Source organism: Brienomyrus brachyistius, chromosome 24 (genome assembly GCF_023856365.1).
Source record: "Brienomyrus brachyistius isolate T26 chromosome 24, BBRACH_0.4, whole genome shotgun sequence".
NCBI lineage: Eukaryota > Metazoa > Chordata > Actinopteri > Osteoglossiformes > Mormyridae > Brienomyrus > Brienomyrus brachyistius.
In genome coordinates this window covers 5849767-5869391 of record NC_064556.1, presented here as the reverse complement: position 1 = coordinate 5869391, position 19625 = coordinate 5849767, and the positions used below count along the sequence as shown (strand labels likewise).

Below are 19625 nucleotides of genomic sequence, written 5' to 3'. Positions count from 1 at the left end.
AAGAATAAACAACCTGAAAACTGGAATAAACACACTGAACAGAATCGTTTTAAGAGTGACCATATGAAAAACGGCACACGAGCTTGCGAGATTCTGTCGGAAAGCAGGTAGACACACTTTTACCGCCTTTAAAACATTTCTTTCTTCACATCACCGTTCACTCCCAGCCCATATTGTGTTCAGATGGTCCTGCCTTCATAAATGAAATCTTAAACCTCTGCCCTGACCTTCACGCTAATCAGGTGCATATTGGGATTCATCTGTACAGCTCATCAAGGTGACAGCGGTCACACCCAACAGTTCGGATGTCAGGTGCAGGCAATCTCTCGTCATCGCGAGCCGAGCTATATGTACCAAGGATTACGAGCCTGGTGGGTTTGGATCTGATACCAGAAGTGGAAGAAATTGCTTCGCTATCAGAAGATGCATCAATAATTTCCTGCTGACGATGGACACCCTTAAAGGCAGGTGGCCCGTCCGTGCATTAAGCAGAGTGCATGGCAGATGGACTGTACCACTACTGCGGCGGGGATGACAATACGCTGATGACCGGCACTGGAACTTCTGTCCGGTCCGGTAGCACTGCGGTTCCTGTACACATACGTATTTGTATCACTTTACATTTCTGCAGATAAGATTTGATTCTAAAGGCAACATGGGTCTGTAAATCTCCCCGTCAGCCACACATGAAATACAGGGGTCACAGGTCAGGGTTTGATATCAAAGCGTAGTAACCCTGACCTGATGGTAATCTTGTTTAATCTCGTGGAGTTCAGGAATCCACACATCTTGTTACTACCCTCCTCTCCCTCCAGTGCCCTCACCCTCATATTAAACATGTATGAGAGAGAACAAGCCATCGCTGTGAAACAATCACGCTGCCTGCTGCCGATCGTGCGGGAGATTGGATACCTGCAAGCACGGTAAATATAAATACAAGCAATAGGGGGAAAAATAATAGAATACAGGGAGTGGCGATAACCCGATTCAGGGCGAGGGATAAATCAATTTCCAGTAAAATTACTACTGACAATATACATGTCATGGAGTGTGATGATATGAGGGAAGAATATTCAGGCAATGAGATGATACTATCCAAGGCCCCCCCCCCCCCCCCGCTCCCCCGCCGTCTAGGTTGCGTTGCCATGGCGAGGCTAATCTGAAGAGTGGCTAAAATAAAAGCACTGTGCACGTCTCACGTGCGAATTTATTCAGTATAATTTGGGTGATTTTCACTCCTGTGTGGCAACAGTGAGGAAAAAAAATTTGAGCAGAACACATTATAATGCATCCATAAAGCATTATAAACTTGGCTATAAATATTTATAAATAGACATAACACATTATAGCCAAGGTTAATTTGCATTATGAATCTTTCATCTATAGATATCGCTACAGCACTACAGAGATCTTCAGATTGCAATACAATGCATCCGTAATTCTTGTACCGAACATTATCATGCATTATGAATGTATCTATAGTGCATTATAGATGAGAGGTTCATTGGCGCTTATGAAGTATTATCACAACACTATAATGCTTTATGACTGTCAATAGAAGATGCTGTAATGCTTCATTAATTCTTATAATGACCATTATAATGCATTATGAAGTACCTATAGTGCATTATATAAGACTGAAGTGTTACCATTTTTTCTCAGCTATCATCAAAAGTACTTGCTATGATGAAAATTGTGTTTCTTACAGGAATATCCCCGAAATGTGCATTTTCAGCACACACACACACACACACACACACAGAGAAATAAATGCATCCTTGAGAGGAATGTCTTTGGCTTCAAAACCTATCAACAGATTTAATGCAGCTTTAACACGCTGCAGCAGGAAATGCGACGGCGAGACAGCCTGTGACCTCTCTCCGAGAATCCAGCCTGTGACCTCTCTCTGAGAATCCAGCGGCGTCCCGAGTAGGACGAAGGACCCGTTAGCCAGCAGATCGCAATCAGGATGCACAGGTGGGCTGGCAGGCACAAGAAAGCCCCACTGACAGTCTGCAGGGGGGTGGGGGGTGAGTTAAGAGCAGCAGGTTTGAGAAAGTGGGTCAATTAGCTGCCAGACTCCAAAAGAGTGGTTAAAATAGGATGGCCAGGTCAGTGATTCCGCCGGCCAATAGGTAGGTAGCGTGGGCGGTACAGGAGGATGGAAATGGCAGCAGAACTGCAAATCAAGTCACGGAAGCGTCAAGGAGAACTGGCAGCAGGTTCGAGGCCCTCGCTGAATTCCACGCATCAGAGGGGCAGAATCCCGATTTATGAAATCCCGACCCGTGTAGCTTCCAGGGCAGCTCTGCCATCCCGCGGCCTCCGTGGTGAGGTGCAGAGCCGTTTGGCTGTGCACCTGATGCAGCACAACTCAGCCCGAGACGGGGACCACGCGCGTGACGCTGCAGGGGTTGCGGTGCAGCGGGTAAGAGCGCGCGCGTGCGCGCAGCTCCCCAGAGCAGACCTGCAGCTGTCAGCGCGAACGTTTTGCTACAACAGCCTCACATCTACTTGTAAAGCGATTAAAAAAGGTGTCTTGCATCAGACGTCGGTGAAAAGCAGGGGGGAAAAAAACCCTGTTCGAAGCAGCTGGTGGTATAATTACGGCCCGCGTTTGCACCCTGACTGCTCTCGGAGCGGGAGGCCGACACCCAAGTGATGTAATAGGCTTAAACGGCAACGCAAATCCCGCCTTTGTCACCCGCGCCGGCGACGATTCTGTAAAGATCGCGGCCGCTTCAAAGCCGTCCGCTGCCGCCCGCTTCGGGTTAACCGCGGATTAGTGCGGCAGCTTCGGCGAGAGGCTGAAAATCCGCGCACCAACATTAATCAGTGTCGGCTAAAATTTATTTTAAATAATTCAGCTTTAGTGTTCGTAAAAAAAGCCTAAAATTCACCTGAATGCCACCAGATAACACACCGATCGCTACCTCTAGAAAAAAAGATGTCAGTTTCAAGATGGTCTCGCAGTTAAATAATGAGTTACTTCAAGGTTACTTATTTTATGAACTAATCTCAAAAACATTAGGTCCTACGTCCTTGACCTCATTGGACCAGCCGCCTCTGACCCGTATTGCTGAAAAAGGCATTTCGGGCTCATTTTGAGCCACATTATCGCCAGACAGCGACTCCTTCAGCAAAAAAATCCGTATCCGCATAAAAGGGGATTTTTGTTGAGTTAGCAGCAAAACCTCTATTAGCGCAATCGATTCAATGTGGTGCATTATTTTTTCAAATAACGGTCATCTGATGATTGCGTATGCACTGTGCCCATGCATAATAAATATCCTGTTTTATTACAGCAATTTTAGAGAGAGGCATGAGGGTAAATAATGTATATTATTAATAACTAATCACATCTATTAAGCTCCAGAAGAAATGGAATATAACCTAGCACATGTGACGCCATGTTCGGAAAAACCATCAACTTAATCAACACTTTATGACCCAGATGACAGACCCTCTTGAGCTTTATGGAGCTCCGGATTCTGAGATTATTTTCCTAAAAATGATAAATGTGACTGGAGGGCATATGACCCCCCCCCCCCATTTTCCTAAGCGGCTGTGAAACTGGGAGCTGGGGGTATTAGCGCCGGTGGGGGAAGCTACTTCCCCTCCCTGCTTGGCAGTCAGGATTAACCACACGCTTGCCAGACTGAACTAACCACGTCGGTCACGCAGGGGGGTTTGGCGGCTATAAGGCCCCCACCGCCACCTGGCCCGGCGCCCCCTTCCTGCCCGAATGAGCTGCTCTCTGACGGATCCGGGGACAAAAGCCACCATTACCTGCTCATCCCATCCGTAGGGTTGGGGTCCATCCCAGGAAAGCCTAAAATTCACCTGAGCTCTGCAAAATGGACCTTAGTTTAAAAACACAAGGCCTGATCTGAAGCAATGCGTCTGCAGTTGCGGGAGTTACGTGGGACAGTATGACCATCTGAACAGCGGCACTCCGCTTCAGGCCCGGACGGTCTCCCATATTCCGCTCAGCGCGGATTACATCACATTCCCACCCGAGTCCCTGTGCATTGACAACAGTGTAGTAGGCAGCGATTCCCGGTCCAGCGCGGCCCACGCTTTCCTGGGAACGAGGAATCAGAAGATGGCGAGCATGGCCCCACCAGACGGCACTCAAAACACATTAACAGGGATGGGAGGGGGTCCTTTTTAGAATAAGTAAGATTATGCATCATTTAGGTTAACCATACCTGTATGTCACCAAACGTCTATACCATCCATCCACCCGTCTTCTATACCCGCTTGTCCAATTCAGGGTTGCAGGGGTCTGTGGCCTATCCCCGAATCCAATCAAGGCAGGGAATAACCAAGAATGCAGTATTTTTTATATAGATGGCATCCATATAGCAATTTGCTGAAAGCGTGTATTCGTGTGAGAACTGCTGCTTGATGTCACTCTATAACCAAACTAAATTCTATGTACATCTGCTTCCAATAGGAATCATAAATCTATGGAGTCCCAAGTTGGGTTTTGATAAGCAGAGCCGGCCTTGAACACCACACAATCGGATCATTCAGTGACAGGAATCAGAGCGGACCGTTTGAGAAAGAGAAATGCGTATCGGCGCAAAGTTACGGGGACACCGGTGACTTATTCCGATGGCTGGTACTGAGCCTGGGGCAAAAAGGCCTCCGATAAAATTAGCACGAGCGCAGCAGGGATTTTAAAGTGAGATATAGGATGACCTACGATGTTATTCTTAAGAGGAATTCCCTTCAAGCGATATCTGAAGACAACAGAAAATGAAACGGGAAAAGTTCCTTCATAAGTTCAGGCCAGGATTGTGGTGAAGGAATTCAGTACCTGTGTCACTAAAGGACATCAGGCAGGCAACTGTGATTCAAGGCTCCCCATGGAACATGGTTTAAAATACCACCGGGAAAGATCAGGAGGCGAGTAAGGAGAGGCAAACCACAGGATCGGGCCATTTGGCAACGTCGTAGCAGCATGTTTGGGGCCACCGCTGTGATCCACGTTGCCATCTCCGCCGAATTCCTAGTGAGAGCGGCAATTTCCATCGGCACGTTATTAGTTTTGGGACCGAGTAAACTACAGCTGGGACTATTAAATTAGCCTCTAAAATCAAATCAGTGAAAGCTCACACACAGAGCCAAATGAACAGGACCACGGCGTTAGCAATAACGCCAAAGGGAGGATAAGAGTAAGGACCCCTCATCTCAGGGGATCTGCCATTAAATTCACCCCGATATCATCCGGGAATATGAAACTGCTCTCCAGATGGTGAATGAGGGCCAGGCTAGCGAAGGTTATACCCAGCTAAGCTGTTTTTTGTTGTAATAACCAGACTGTCCTCTCGGGTGCTTTAAAACCTTTTGTCTTCGTGAATTAATCTCCTGTGAGCCTATCAGGTTAAGAATAACGCTCCCAAAGCAGCACAAACCTCGGCGTTTAATTGCAAACCGTAAAAAACCCATTTGACTGCACTAATAATGGCCCTCAAACCAGAAATCGGCGTGTCACGCAGAGATTTACTAACGATAATCTTAAATACAATCATAAAAACAACTGGACCGCACGATACAACTAGTAAGAGAGCCAGTGGTCGGGGAATGCAGTCTGGATGAGATTTCACAGCTCCGGATGAAGAATGAGAAGATGCACGTGTCCGGAAAAAAACCTAGTGGATGACGTGATGGAGGGAAGAGAGGAACACTGCTGACTCGGAGGACTTCGCCCAGGCTCATTTTTCCGGGAAAATGAAACTGCACAACAAGGCTCAAGTCTCCCTGAAGGCAGCAGCTCCATATTTGATCGCTTTCAGCGATGCAGGTGAAATACGTGAAGGCTGTAGATTCTAGAACTTCACTCCTTGATGTTGTACGCTGTGCATTGCAGGTTCTCAATGCCGTTCCCCTTCACTCTGGTTCTGTTTTACTGGGAGCTGCCCATGGTTCTGAAACTTCCCAACTTTAAAGGTCCTTTACAAGAACTGAATCAGGAGTCACCTTTAGGCAGGACGGTTTTGGCCCAGGCGCAACGCTCTACCACTGCAAGCTCCAGATCTGCCATGCTGAAGGCCCTTTATATCATAAGGAACCTCCGCCAGGATAACAAGACCCTACCTCCAAACTAGAAATTACACTGTGTGTACCTGTCTGCGCTGTGTGCACCTGTCTGCGCTGTATGTACCTGTCTGCGCTGTGTGTACCTTTCTGCTTTGTGTGTACTGTCTGCGCTGTGTGCACCTGTCTGCGCTGTGTGCACCTGTCTGCGCCGTGTGTACTGTCTGCGCCGTGTGCACCTGTCTGCGCCGTGTGTACCTGTCTGCGCTGTGTACCTGTCTGCGCCGTGTGTACCTGTCTGCGCCGTGTACCTGTCTGCGCCGTGTGTACCTGTCTGCGCTGTGTGTACTGTCTGCGCCATGTGTACCTGTCTGCGCTGTGTGTACCTGTCTGCGCTGTGTACCTGTCTGCGCCGTGTGCACCTGTCTGCGCCGTGTGCACCTGTCTGCGCCTGTCTGCGCTGTGTGCACCTGTCTGCGCTGTGTGCACCTGTCTGCGCCTGTCTGCGCTGTGTGCACCTGTCTTTGTTTTACATGTTTTTTATGCACTTTGCTGCTCTATGCACCAAATGTTCCCTCTATGATCAATAAAGTTGATCTTGTCTTATTGACCCCTTGGCATGTATTTCTCTTAAGAAATTTCTAAAAATATCACAGATAGGACTGCTACACCTTCTGCAAAGGCCTAACCTCTGTAGCCGGTGTCTGATGACACTACTGCAAACAACCGCTATTCCCTGAGGGTTAATGCCACACGATCCAAACGGCTCCTTTCACCTTCGTGCCTCTGGAGCTGAAAGTGTGTGTAGGTGTGCTGACCGAGTACGGGGCGAAGCGATGATTCGTGCAGCTGCCTCCGGGCTATTAATACCAGAGCCTGTGCCCGAGTCGCATCAGATACACCGGCCACTACACCAAGGCCAACTGTCAGGCAGGGTGAACCACAGGAATACAAGAAATTAGCTACCTACCACTGTTTGCAGCAGTTACGGGTTTAAATATTAAACAGGGTCTCTGCTAGCTGGCAATCAGCATGTAGACTGGGACCGAACAGCAGGTCCGTCTCCGAGGGGGGGGGGCGGAGTGACGGGGGTGGCCCAGGGACACGCAGGAAGTGCGGAGTATTCGCAGCAGGCTCCCGTAACGAGCCTCAGCGGTAAGGGACTTCCGGGAGGAGGTGCCAGCGAAAGACGGCGCGTCAGCACAAGCACCGCTTAATGAGCCTGCGTGCACGTGCGTGGGGGGTGTCTCCCGTCCCCTGCTGCGCCGTTGCTAGGGTAATCCCGCTCCGCTGTCATTCAGACAGTGCCAGGACAGCGTGCACGAGCAGGGGGTACAGCGCTTCCCCACAGAAGCCCATTGCTCCTCCGTCAGCGGCCAGGGGAGGGGAGCGTCAATAAACTGCCCGCCCTGAGTGTTCGCCACTGCCTGGACTGGTGCCCTCAGGGCTGGATGATGACAAGGCCCATTTGAAATTACGTGGCCAGCTCAGGCTAGGCAATCCATCTGAAGCTGAGCAGATTTGGGCCTGGCCGGTACTTAGACGGGAGGCCAAAGAGAAAAGCCAGGTTGCTGCTGGAAGGGGTGTTGGTTTGGCTAACAGGTTAGCCCATCCTGTGAATGGGCCCTGTGTGGATCCCAGTGCAGTGATGGGGGCACTGTGCTGTGAAAATGTCGCTATCCTGTCCTGGGATCAGGACTCAGGTCCTGACTCTCTGAGGTCATAAAAGATACCCAGAGATCTTTTATAACGAGCAGGGGCAGAGTGGGACTCCATCAAAACTGACCTCCAAATCATCCCCTGTATCTAACTGGTGAATTCTCTCCTGCCCCTTCACCACCTTAGCTTAGCGTACTGGTGTCAGAATGGCTGCCGTCGCATCATCCAGGTGGGGGCTACATGGGGGGGGCTGTCTTACTAAAAAGCTGGGGTGCTGTGGCCACAGACTGCAGTCTGACCAAAAGCCAGATAGTTACACACACTGCCTGTAACCAGAGGAGGGGGCTCTGTGCTGCTGTCCTGCCTGTGACCAGAGGAGGGCGCTGTGTGTGTTCTCCTGCCTGATACCAATGGAGGGCACTCCAATAGGTCAAGCCCACTTTCCACCACCTGCTTGTCGTGTCCCCATCAGGGTGAAGACGGACACCCCCTCCCCCAGCACTGCCCAGCTGGCTCTCTCCACTAGAAGCTTCCAGAAGCTCCGCCCCCACAGGAAACATGGGTCTCACTGCCACTAGGGTTAGCGATCATCCTCTAATTTCCCTTCCCATTCTTTAAAGAGGCTGTTGTTGATTTAAACAAGGCTTAACAGGTGCGGTGTGGCCGCCGGACAATATCCTCTGATCACTTAATAATCCATTTAACAGTTATTCTTTAAATAGGACTGGCGTCCATAAGGGTCTCAAACACTAAATGCTACACATAATCCCTATAAATACAAGTTAAATCACAATAATATAAATGTATAAACAGTGCAGACAACATGGCTGGTAAATGTGTGAAAGGTTGAAGATGTCAATAATATTTAAGGTAGAACACTGCAGTGCGGATTAAGAGGGATGAACCAATCACAAAAGCGGGAGGGTCTGATTGACAGATTGAAAGGACTAATCAGATATCAGAAAGGTTAACTTGGAAATTTTGAACACACCCTAGCCGCAGCTGGTTGGACAAACACACCTCAGTTTAGTTTTCATATTTTCACGACACACACCGACAAAAAAAGTCCAGTGTGACACACTCACACAGTAACACAGGCAAATTGGACTTACTTATACTTACACTTTAAAAAGTCGACTGTCAGACTGGTATGAAAAACGATGTTCATTTTAAAGCTCTCATGCGGTGCTATTTATGACTAAAAGCACAGCCATAAAGAAGCTGTTTCCAGCAGCAAATATTCCACCCATCCGTCTTTTCCTTTTTTTCTTTTTTTTTTAGATAACCCCTTACCCAATTAGAGCCACAGCGCTGGGAGATACTGCCATCTTAAAAAGGCATTGGATACAGAGAGCTCAGACATTAAAGCCCTTCAGATCCACGGCGGCCTGAGCAGAGATGGAGAAAAAAGAAGGTTCCTGATTTTAGGTCAGCCAGCTTCCCCAGCCGACGGGAATTACGACTGGGCTTCATCGCCGGATTTCCTTTAATCCCAAAGGAGCCCACCTCCTTTCCGTGGGGGGGGGGGGGGGGCGCACCCCGGGCAGGTCCCTCTGCCTCCCCCAGGTCCCTCCTGGGCGCCGGAATTCGAAATATAAAACCGGCAGAACGCTCGCAGGCTTTGCTCACCTCTTTAGTAAACATGGGTTTTTCCAACAGGCCCGCTGCCCGTGTGGGAATGCAACCTTCATCTTAAATCTTATTTTTCGCACCCTTGCAGCCCCCACCTCAATGTGCAGCCGGAGCCCCCCCCCCCCCATCTCACCTAACCTCAGTACATGCTTTTGAATCAGTCTCTTATATTTGAAAGCGGTTTTAGGGTGTAACTAATCAAATCTATCCAGATGTTCTACCCAGCTGACCTAAACCGACCCAAAACCTTTAGGCTGCCATATTCTGGGTACTGATCCCACCCCATCTCCTCCAGCAGGGAGATCCTGGAACTTCAACCCAGGCAATCTGAGGCAGATCCATCAGGAACTCTGATTAGGCAAAGCATCCCTGTATCGAAGGGCATAACTTTGGTTTGAACATCGGGGAGGTTGAGGTCTCCACTCATTTATCAGAGACATGATTACTGGGGGAGTTGTATTGGCTGGTTTTGATTATGGGGGGGGGGGGGCGGGTGGGGTTACAATTTACGCCGCTGCCTGTATCTCAGGAACTAAGCATAACCCCAGTATCTAAGATCTTCTCCTACAGGACCGACATCACATCTCCACCATTTGGGTGTCTGAGTACCTGTCAATAAGTCTCTGGTGTATTTAGCTATTTCGGTATTCCTCCTATCTCTAGTGCGTGGGTTTATTTGGTATATGCCCCTGTCCCAGTCATGATACCAGAAGCAACAATCGCAAATGACAACGAGGCCAGACAAAGGAGACGGCGATGTTGATAGACGCCCATTAGTAATCATATTAATCGCTCCTCCCCGGGGGGGGCTACGCTCTGCACGCCACCACATTGCATGTTGAGGCTTAAATACAAACTAGCAGATGAAAAAAGAAAAAGGCTCACGCCGAGCGAACAGCCCACGGGGCGTGTCTGAGACGGCGATAAGCCGAGGGCCTGTGAACCGCGAGCGTTTAGCAGATAAAGCAAGTGTCTCGCTCACCAGCCAGGCGAAAATCCACCCAATTTACTCTCGGCTTTCCTGCCTGCTCCTGTAGTACCGCTCCTTTAAGTAATATCATTGATTATAAACAGTATATAAATATACAGTATATTGTGCACCATATAGATGTACACACGTACGCACACATATTTCTATTCATTTCTTTGGGCACAACCCTATTCCCAACAATGACCCCCCCCCCCCCCAGCCCAAACCTTAACCGTAAGCAACCAAACAAAATACGAGACTTTTAGCATTTTGAGTGTTTCGATATTTGGTCCCTCGTGGGAACAACAAATGTCTCCCACAACGTCAAAATAACAGTTTTTTTTTTATCACATCGTGGGGACGTTTGTAATATAATAATATACACATAACCTCCCCTCTCACACACACACAAACATGCACACACATACACATTTCTTCTTTTACATTAAAGTGTGTGGGTTCAGGTGATCGAGTGTAAGATTCAGAACCCCTCCTGCATTTTCTGTAACAGAATATAGGTTGTTTGTGCCGTCCAGTAACACTTGATAATCCATCTTAATATCCGTCTTTAACTTTTTAGACAAACATCTGCAGTTTTTCCAGCCTGTTCTCGCTTACAAGGGCAAAATCTGGACAGATCATAAATAAAGGTCCCTGCTTATTTCGTACTAGTGTTCTATCACACCTAGCATTCCTCCTACCCTGGGCCTCGCTACAGTAAACGCTCCATTTCGGCACATACTGGGAGCGCCGGCCTTTATTTTTAGGTGGCGGCCGCGTTTAATTTGTTTTCGCAATTAAATCCTGCCATTTTAATTTCCTGAGCCACCGTCGTAAGTAATTGAACTTAGAGCATAATGACACACCCATATCGGTCCCTGTGTTTTGGGATCAGCATTAATATTCATGAGTAGCTGCCGTCGACACGCCGCGGGAATTAAAGTGAGGAGCAGATCTGATTTGATAAGGGGATGTGAAATGCCCCTAGATACCACAGAGTCATTTTTTTAAGCACTTTGAGAGTTTCGGAAAGGTCACAGGCTTGGTGCCTACATGCCAGACGGTCCCTGCTTTGTCATCCACCGTAGGCTTGAGATCAATAAATCAATAACCAGGAGAGAATGTGCGCCATCTATAGGTGGGAGGTAGGAGCACCACTCTGCACTCCACCTCTGTCACCCGCCCTCCCCACCCCGCATCCCCAACTCTAGCTGCCCGCCCGCCCACCATCCTGGGGCTAAACCGAGCCCTGGAACACAAGCAAATTGTCTTGTTTGTCCATCTAAGCATTTTATCATCTAAATCAGCAAGCTGACCGTAAGTGACAAATGACAAAATGCCGCGTTCAGCCTGCGGCAGGGCCGTTTGGCAGAGTCACCGCAGAGAGGGGCTGAGTTTCAGAGGGAAAAAAATACTGTAAAATACTTTAACAGAAACCTGCTGGAAGCTCATAAAAATACAGATACTGACGATGAGGGAAACAGCAGAATGGCACATTGAAAATGACCTAGAACTCTTCAAATAAATGTAGCATGTTATATACAATAAACGGATAACTTGCTTTTTATATTTACAGTTATTAATTTAGCAGACACTTATCTGAGGCAACATACATTTTTGAGAAGGTCAAAGGTGATCAGCCAGTCCCTGCGGCAACTGGGGTTAAGGGCCCTGCTCAGGGGCCCAATGGTGGGATCACTCTGCTCGCTAGGCAAGGGCATATCTTTGGGTTGAGGGCGGAAGGGGGTTAGGGTGTCCACCTATTTAAGGGGGTCCAGGGGATTTTATTGGCTGGTTTTGATTATCGGAGGGGTTACAACCCCCCCGTAATTCACACCCATGTAACTAGGTGATATGAATTGGTGATCGCAGCCATCGTATCCTAATATGACCGCCCACATTTTCTTAAACATCTTTTAGGCTTCAAATCTGTAAATCTGGGGACACGAGATAGTTGGCCTCTGCCTGAAAAGTCAGTCCAGTAGGTAAGGCACAGGAAATAAAAGATCACATGACCGACACCTTCACAGGAAGTGGGGCTGCCTGTGAAGGACGGCCAACTGTGAAAGATGTTCCAGGGTTCCCATACAGCAAATCTCTGTACCTCACCTCAGGATAATACACATTTACCACACATTGACTTTTGCAGTATTCAACAAATTCATCACAGCATTCACGCGTCTGATTTTTTTTTTACATGAAAACATAGATCTTCACGTAACCTTAAAGGTCTACTCCTTCCATTTTTTTCAGTTCCTTTAAGATCTTCGGTAATTTTAAACTTTCCCTTGGTGCTGATAAATCACAAAAATACTGTATAGTGAATGCATTTCCGCATGTTTTACTTTATTAGTATGGTAAGTCTACATCAATAACCAGCTTATGTTCCAAAATATTACAATCAAGGGACCCAGGAACGCAGAGACCAGACATTGCAGTAATAAATGCCAGATTCTTGATTTATACGGCTACAATGGTAACTTAAAAACCTGCAAAGCGCACAGCTTTCGGTGAGAGTTCATATACACCAGCATAATATGACAAACTCTGCGGTTATGCTTGCATGCGGTTTAGATTCCGGACCAAATTATTCTGGGATAAAAGTATCCACTAAACCGATAAGTGAAGTAAATCTTTACAGCATCTCGGGGGAGGGGGGGAAAGGGAAGGTTTGACCTAATTTCCATTTGTTAGAACAGGCTCCAGTGAGAATATCGCAAATTCACGCAAACGTATTATGGTAGAGTGAGGTGTAGATCGGTGTAAAGGGAATAACAGACGTTGCAGAAGACTTAAATTCTAAATAAATATGACGGAAAACTTGGAACTTGCAAGCAGACGCAGCTTTGGAATAAAAATGACCGTAGCCTATCGATCCGTAACCAGTGGACTGGGATTTAATCATAAAGTCTTAGGACTGCAACTGCTTAATTCATTCGACAATGCAGATCTGCTTATTAGCATCAAAAGAAGGCAACCCATATCGTCTTTATGAATCGTAACACATTATTTGCTCTGAATTAATCAGCCTGAATCATGCGATCACCTGCCCATCAATCTATTGAAAACTTCCATACCCGTGAACAAAATAAAATTAGAACCTCTGATGACCATGAAAGCAGTCAACTTTGTCCCTAAATCACATTGCATCAGCTGCAGTAAAATCGAAAAAGCTGGTGTTGCTTATTCATTTATATCAACGACAATGAAGGTCCCCACTGTGTCGGCAGAGCAGACGTCCAAAATTATTTCTCAGACTGCATTCTTTACAAGTTATAATGCGAAACGGTTCAGTATAAAGACTTCTGCAATGTCGCGATTATTAGGCCAGTTGCTAGCATTAAAAAAAAAACACCTAAAAGCACAGTACATCACCATTTCCAAATGCACAATAGGCTTATAAATACCTTCAGTTGCATAGTTGTAATCGCGAAGGAAGCTGTTGTTAATTTTACGGGTGTCGATATCGTCATCCATTTATGATACAGTTACTTTAAAAGTCCCCAGGCAGACAGACAAACAGAAGGACAATCATCCATGGTCTCGAAGCATTGCCTCAGCAAGCCATCTGGGTTACCGACGGGTGGGTCATGATGACAGTCCAGTCCATTGAGAAATTACTTTGAAAGGGTGAAAAAAAACTAGGCAGATCCGACAAACGTTGGGGACGCCGGCAGATGCGGAGAGCAAAAAAAAAACGAATAAATAGCTTAAGTTATTTATTGTATCATAAAGTTGCTGGACCTGATTAGATGATTAATTTCGTAGAAAATGATCTAAGTTCCGCAACGGATCAAATAAAACCAGATCGAATCATTCGCTGTATTTTCAGCTCCGGTGAAAAAGGACAGTCTCCGGTAAGGCTGAGATTTCAGTCGGTCGATGGTTTTAAATATGAATGAGTAGGGAAATGCATTCGGCGCTGTGATCGGCTCGACAGCCGCTGCCCGTCTGGATGCCAGCCCTGCTCCCGAAGTGCTGAAGGAGAGCGCTACAGCCCCCCGACCGCACACCGCATTAGGGCGGACTCCTCCCATACAGATCGCCGCTGTCCCACTGCGTCAGCATCAGGGGCATCTGCGAGCATGTGCGGGCAGCGTCGCTCCGACACCGGCATCCCAGGCAGACCGCACCGCCTAGGATCAGACACCGGCGCCAATTCCGCGCTGAACGCCATCAGCACTAAATACTCCTAATTTAGTACAATTAATACCACCATTTCTTTATCACTAAACCCAAAGCTGAAACACGTTATTAAACATTTAGCCGAGAGACTAAAATTACATCAAATGTCCACTTTCCTCAATCGATTTAAAAAGCTTCCTGCATTTTATCAGGACGGTACTATAAACGGCAACAGCAGATCTTTACTTGCTAACGTAATGCTTGTTCTCTTCCCATTCTAAAATGTTCCGATTAAAAATAGTTCATACGAATTAATACAATAAATGTTTAATAACGATCATACCACTTCCGTTCGAAGAGATCAGTCCATAAAGCATCCGACGTGCCTTCAGGTTACGTGCACAGAAGGTAAAACAATGATTAAGGACAGAAATCCTCAAGCAAATCTAAACAGGCCTATATAGCTATTTAGCAAAATTCGTTAATATACACATTGCGTGTTTGACCCCATTGTTAGAAACAACAAGGACTTTATTTCCCAAAGCCCGGAATGACGATATTTAAATGTTTTATGCACCATGCAGTTTATCCGAATTCTTTGGATATTTATACAAGTCAATCTCTGTGTATTTATCATAACATGTAATAGAGACTTGGAAACAATCTGTCAGGAACTCCCAGAATGCACCGGTCTCTACCAGTTGTTGAAGTGGCCATGGCAGGGACATAAGGTACCGGCTCATCTGAAGGCACGAGCTCAGGCACTTAACACGAGCAACAGAGAAACCCCAGTGCACTTAACTGTGCGGGTTTCCCAACTGTGGGGGAAAACTTCAGTGCCCAGGGGAGGCCTGGTCAAATTCAGGGTGAACAAGCAAAATAATCTTTATGTGGTTAAAATTCTGCTTGCCATCTATATCCACTATGAAATACACACAACATTTATTTTCACAAAGCTCTTACTCCCTCTGATAACATACTACACACCAAATCTCCATATTTAATTTACACGCTACCACTGTCTGACTTTCACAATGTCCCATAAATACTCTCGGATTTGCCCTCGGCGTCCCCTACGCGTACTGCCCGGCCACACGCACGGCACGCTGTTAGGGCTGTGATGCATCGCCCTGAGTGATGTCCCTCGATTAGTCTTGCTGAACACCACAGAGGATTCACACGCAGGTTATTTAACACTCCATTACCCTTGTAGTACAATTAACACAAAAGAGAGCCACCGTTCGTGTCGCCCATTATGTGAGCTGCTGGGGCAGAAAGATCATTCGTTCACACCATTAAACGGTTAAAAATATAAGGTTCCAGTGTAAGGACTCCACCCTCAGAGCCGTTTCAACATTGCAGAAAGCAGCCCTCCTTTGTAGATTGTCTTGGTTATAATTTAAGCTCCATGACATTAAAACCCCTCCCCCTAGACTCAGATCTATAATAATTCTTTATCCAAACACTACTGAATAAGTCACAAAATAAAAGTCTAATGCACCCTCAATCACACCAGAATCCCCAAATAGGGAAGCACAAAACAAAAACAAACATAAAACAGACAAATAAACAAAATAAAATAAACTGTATCCATCCATCCATCCATCCACCGTCCGACTACTTATCTTGGACAGGGTCACAGAGAAAAACAAAAAAAATTCATTGTAATTATTGTAATTATTACATCACAATCAGGGATTCCCACCTAGTGCTCAGTGCTTCCCAGGACTGGTTCTACTTTTACCAAGACACTGCACTGGATAAGAGGTTATGGAACAATAAATGTCAGACAAACAAACAACAATAAAGAGTCAGAGCCATATTTTCACAATAAAATTTTCAAACATATTACTGCTTTATTAAGAAACATAAAATAAGTTCCTGGACATCCCTGCTATGAGTGAGTGACTGTTATTCAATCTTCGGGGGCAACAAAATGAAATGGAAAGGATGATCTGATTGTTGATATTGATGTTTTTAGCGATGGCAGACATTAATTATTGAGCTGCTGTCTCATCAGATACCGTGGATTATGGAAGTAAACGATCACTAGGTGGCGTCCCTTTAAGATCACTCCTGGATCAGCGTAACGTAGAAAAATGTATTAGTTATCATAGGCTTGTCTAGGACCCCAGCAATCATCAGGGCACCGCCCCTCCTCAAATAACATGGAATGGATAGTTAAATCAGCAACACCTGAGAGTCCTTGCTGATGTCATCTCAGGGCCCCCCAGGTAAGATAAGCCGCACATGTCAAACACCGGGCCAGAGTAAAACACAGCACTAAATTCATCACACTGACGTCAAGAGCCCTAAGAGGAGAGCTATTTAAATCAGTTATATAGAGCAGGGGGGGTGGCAGAGGTTTACAGTGAAACAGCAGTAATTGCAGCAGGTGTAAAGAGGCAGGCGCACACCCCCGGGCCCCTGCATCAATGGAATGTGCTAATTAAAGGGCCGGCGTGAGACGACGATGACGGGCAGCTCAGACAGTTTACAGGGTCCTGCTGAAATGCAACTTTAAAAATAGACTCCGTCAGACGCATCAGCCTACTGTGGACCACGAGCGAGGAGGCCTTGGCAAGTTTTTAAAGCGAAGACATCTGGGTGATCCTCTGCCTTGCGAAATATTCCGGATGGGTGCCGGGGGGGGCAGGGGGGGGGGGGCAGGCTGCGGGAGCAGCTATGCATGGTAACAGAGTGCCGGTCACGCTCCGATGACCTATCAGTCACAGGCCCCCCTGCTCGGCCCGACTCGCAGTAATTGCGTGACCTGGGGGTGACGCCCTGTGACCCCGCCCTGAATCAATGTATCCAATAAGCCGGCACAGCACATGGCTATGTAGCCCCGCCTACTCGTCGCCAGAGTTAACATTCAATTTCAGGGTTGTGCTTCGATGTGTGGGACACACACTCACGGAATTCCATCACGGAGACAGAGAAGGGGCAATCGGGAAAGGAATTAAAGTGAAACTACCAAAAGCCTTTATATCTAAACCACCCTATACCCTCCATTACACACACAGAGGTTTGTTATTACATCTTTGTGGGGACTCTCCATTCATTTCCATAGGGAAAATTCTAATCCCAACTATGACAACCTTAACCCCTACCCAGCCCTAACCTCAACCATCAGTCATCATCAGTAAACTAAATACAAGACCATTTTTAGTTTTTAGGTTGCATTCACATATGTTTGTAAGGACCTACAACGTCAAAATAACAGGCTTTTATTACATTGCGGGGGACATTTGGTTACGTGATGAGTCGGTGCGGATGAGAATCTGGGTGGCTTTCATTTCAGAGCTATAGATCAACAGTGACTAATCAATTTTTCACCCTAGGAGGGGGACAGCATGTTCCCGTGCATGAAGGATTTAGGGAGCAGGAGGGAGGAAAAGAAAGAGATTGATGGAAAAAAAGAGTACACAATACAGCCATGTGTTTACAAATTGTAACTTTAATACAAAAAATGGGGGAGGGGGGGTGCAGATAACTTTAAACTGGGATGTTGTTTCTGGGGGCCACTCAAAAAGTATAAAGAGTAGAATCAGTAGATTGTAGCTATCTAGGTGGTTAGAAGAACATGCTGCTTCAGCATCTCCGAAATGAAGAATGTGTTAATTTCATATTTAGTGTACTGACTATATCTGGCCAACAGGGGGCCCCCACATAAATGCGTGGTTTAAGCACCTGGCTGGGGGGCATCTGACGTCTGTGTGCCCAGCTCCTGACCTGAGGATTCACCACCAGGGAAGCTGTAGGGAATACTGAATGCTGGCAGCACGGGAAATATAAAGGAATTAAATACAAGGGTGTCGGTTTTCACTAGTAAAGGGTGTGGAAGGAAAGGACATTCACAGCTACTCCCATTAGCCACGTTGGTGCCGAGAGGAAAACTGCACTTGTGGGTCTGCGATATTTTTAGCGACAGACCGCTGCCCTCATCGGCGCAGATCGAAGGGGCCGGGTGACGTGCTGAGAGTCGGTACGAAATTAGACCTCAGCCAGGCTCGGCTGGGCTATCAAGGAAAGAGAGATGGGTGAGGAAGAGAGAGAGAAGGAGAACCGAGGGGAAGAGGACAGAATTGCCCACATGATGACCCTGGGCCTCATTTCAGGGCCTTTAATGCTAAAATGCTGCAAGCTTTCATAATGAATGAGTATAATCATACTCCACTATACTATGTGGAGATAATTTCCATAGAGGAAAGGACCTCACTTTGGTATTTCTATTGATATGATCACTATAGATGATACATCCATCCCATCAGAATTGCAGGGGGCTTGTAGCTTATCCCAATCAGCAGAGTAGGTGGGATACACCCTGGAAATGGGTGCCAGTCCGTCATTGGGTAAATACACACACATGCACACACACACAATAAGTAACGTAGAGACGCCAGTTAGCCTAACAGCATTTCTGTGGAGCACATGAGAAAAGCAGGATGACTAGAAGAAAGCTACACAACATGTGGAGAAACTGTAAACTCGACACCTACAGAGCAGAGGTGGGACTGGAACCCACAACCACAGAGGCGTGGTCACCCCACGCCACTGTGTCACCCTACAACCTACTCAGTCAGAATTTTTTCAACACACACTTGACTCTCTCTGGAAATGCATTTTTTTATTTTATTTTATCATTTCAGCAACAACTGAAATCGAGATCTTCACTTGAGGGGGCACAAATATTAATATTTTTAATATTATTAATAATAATAATAATAATATTATTATTATTATTAAGTACAACTCATGAACAAATTTAGTAGCTACTTGTGTTATTCATAACTTGTTCCTTCAGTACTTTCTTAAGCAGTTCACAAAGGTTTACAGAATTAACAGATATAGTAGCAAATATAGTGACTGCTTGGGATAAAAGATGTGTCACGATTCATTAATGATGAACGAAGTATGCAACATTTATGGTTAATTAATACATAAGAGCAAAATACTATATTATTTGTGCCCCGTCAAATAACGTGTTACCCTGAAATCATATTTGGATCCATGTGATTCGCTTAATTCCCATGTAACAGAGTGACAGGCGATTTGTCATGAATCCCGACCTACACCGTACCTGTCAGCAGCACATCCTCGGCTGGACAGCTGGCCATAAATGGCGCACATACAACAAGGCATCTCGTTAGCCAATCACATGCTCGGTCCAGTGAAGGGAGGCGGGGCTCCG

General features: G+C 46.6%; 1 protein-coding gene across 2 annotated transcripts in view; it reads right to left on the bottom strand.

Moving 5' to 3' along the window:
• ppp2r2bb (protein phosphatase 2, regulatory subunit B, beta b) overlaps positions 1 to 19625 on the bottom strand; it is a 48541-nt gene that overhangs the window by 14392 nt on the left and 14524 nt on the right. Inside the window, exon 1 of one of the 2 annotated variants that reach the window (XM_048994734.1) lies at positions 13714 to 14308. The exons of the other annotated variant lie outside the window; for it this stretch is intronic. Within the exon in view, the coding sequence (XP_048850691.1) occupies positions 13714 to 13783 (70 nt within the window). The 5' untranslated portion in view covers positions 13784 to 14308. Of the gene's footprint in view, positions 1 to 13713; positions 14309 to 19625 lie in introns of those variants that run through there. 2 annotated transcript variants of the gene reach the window in all.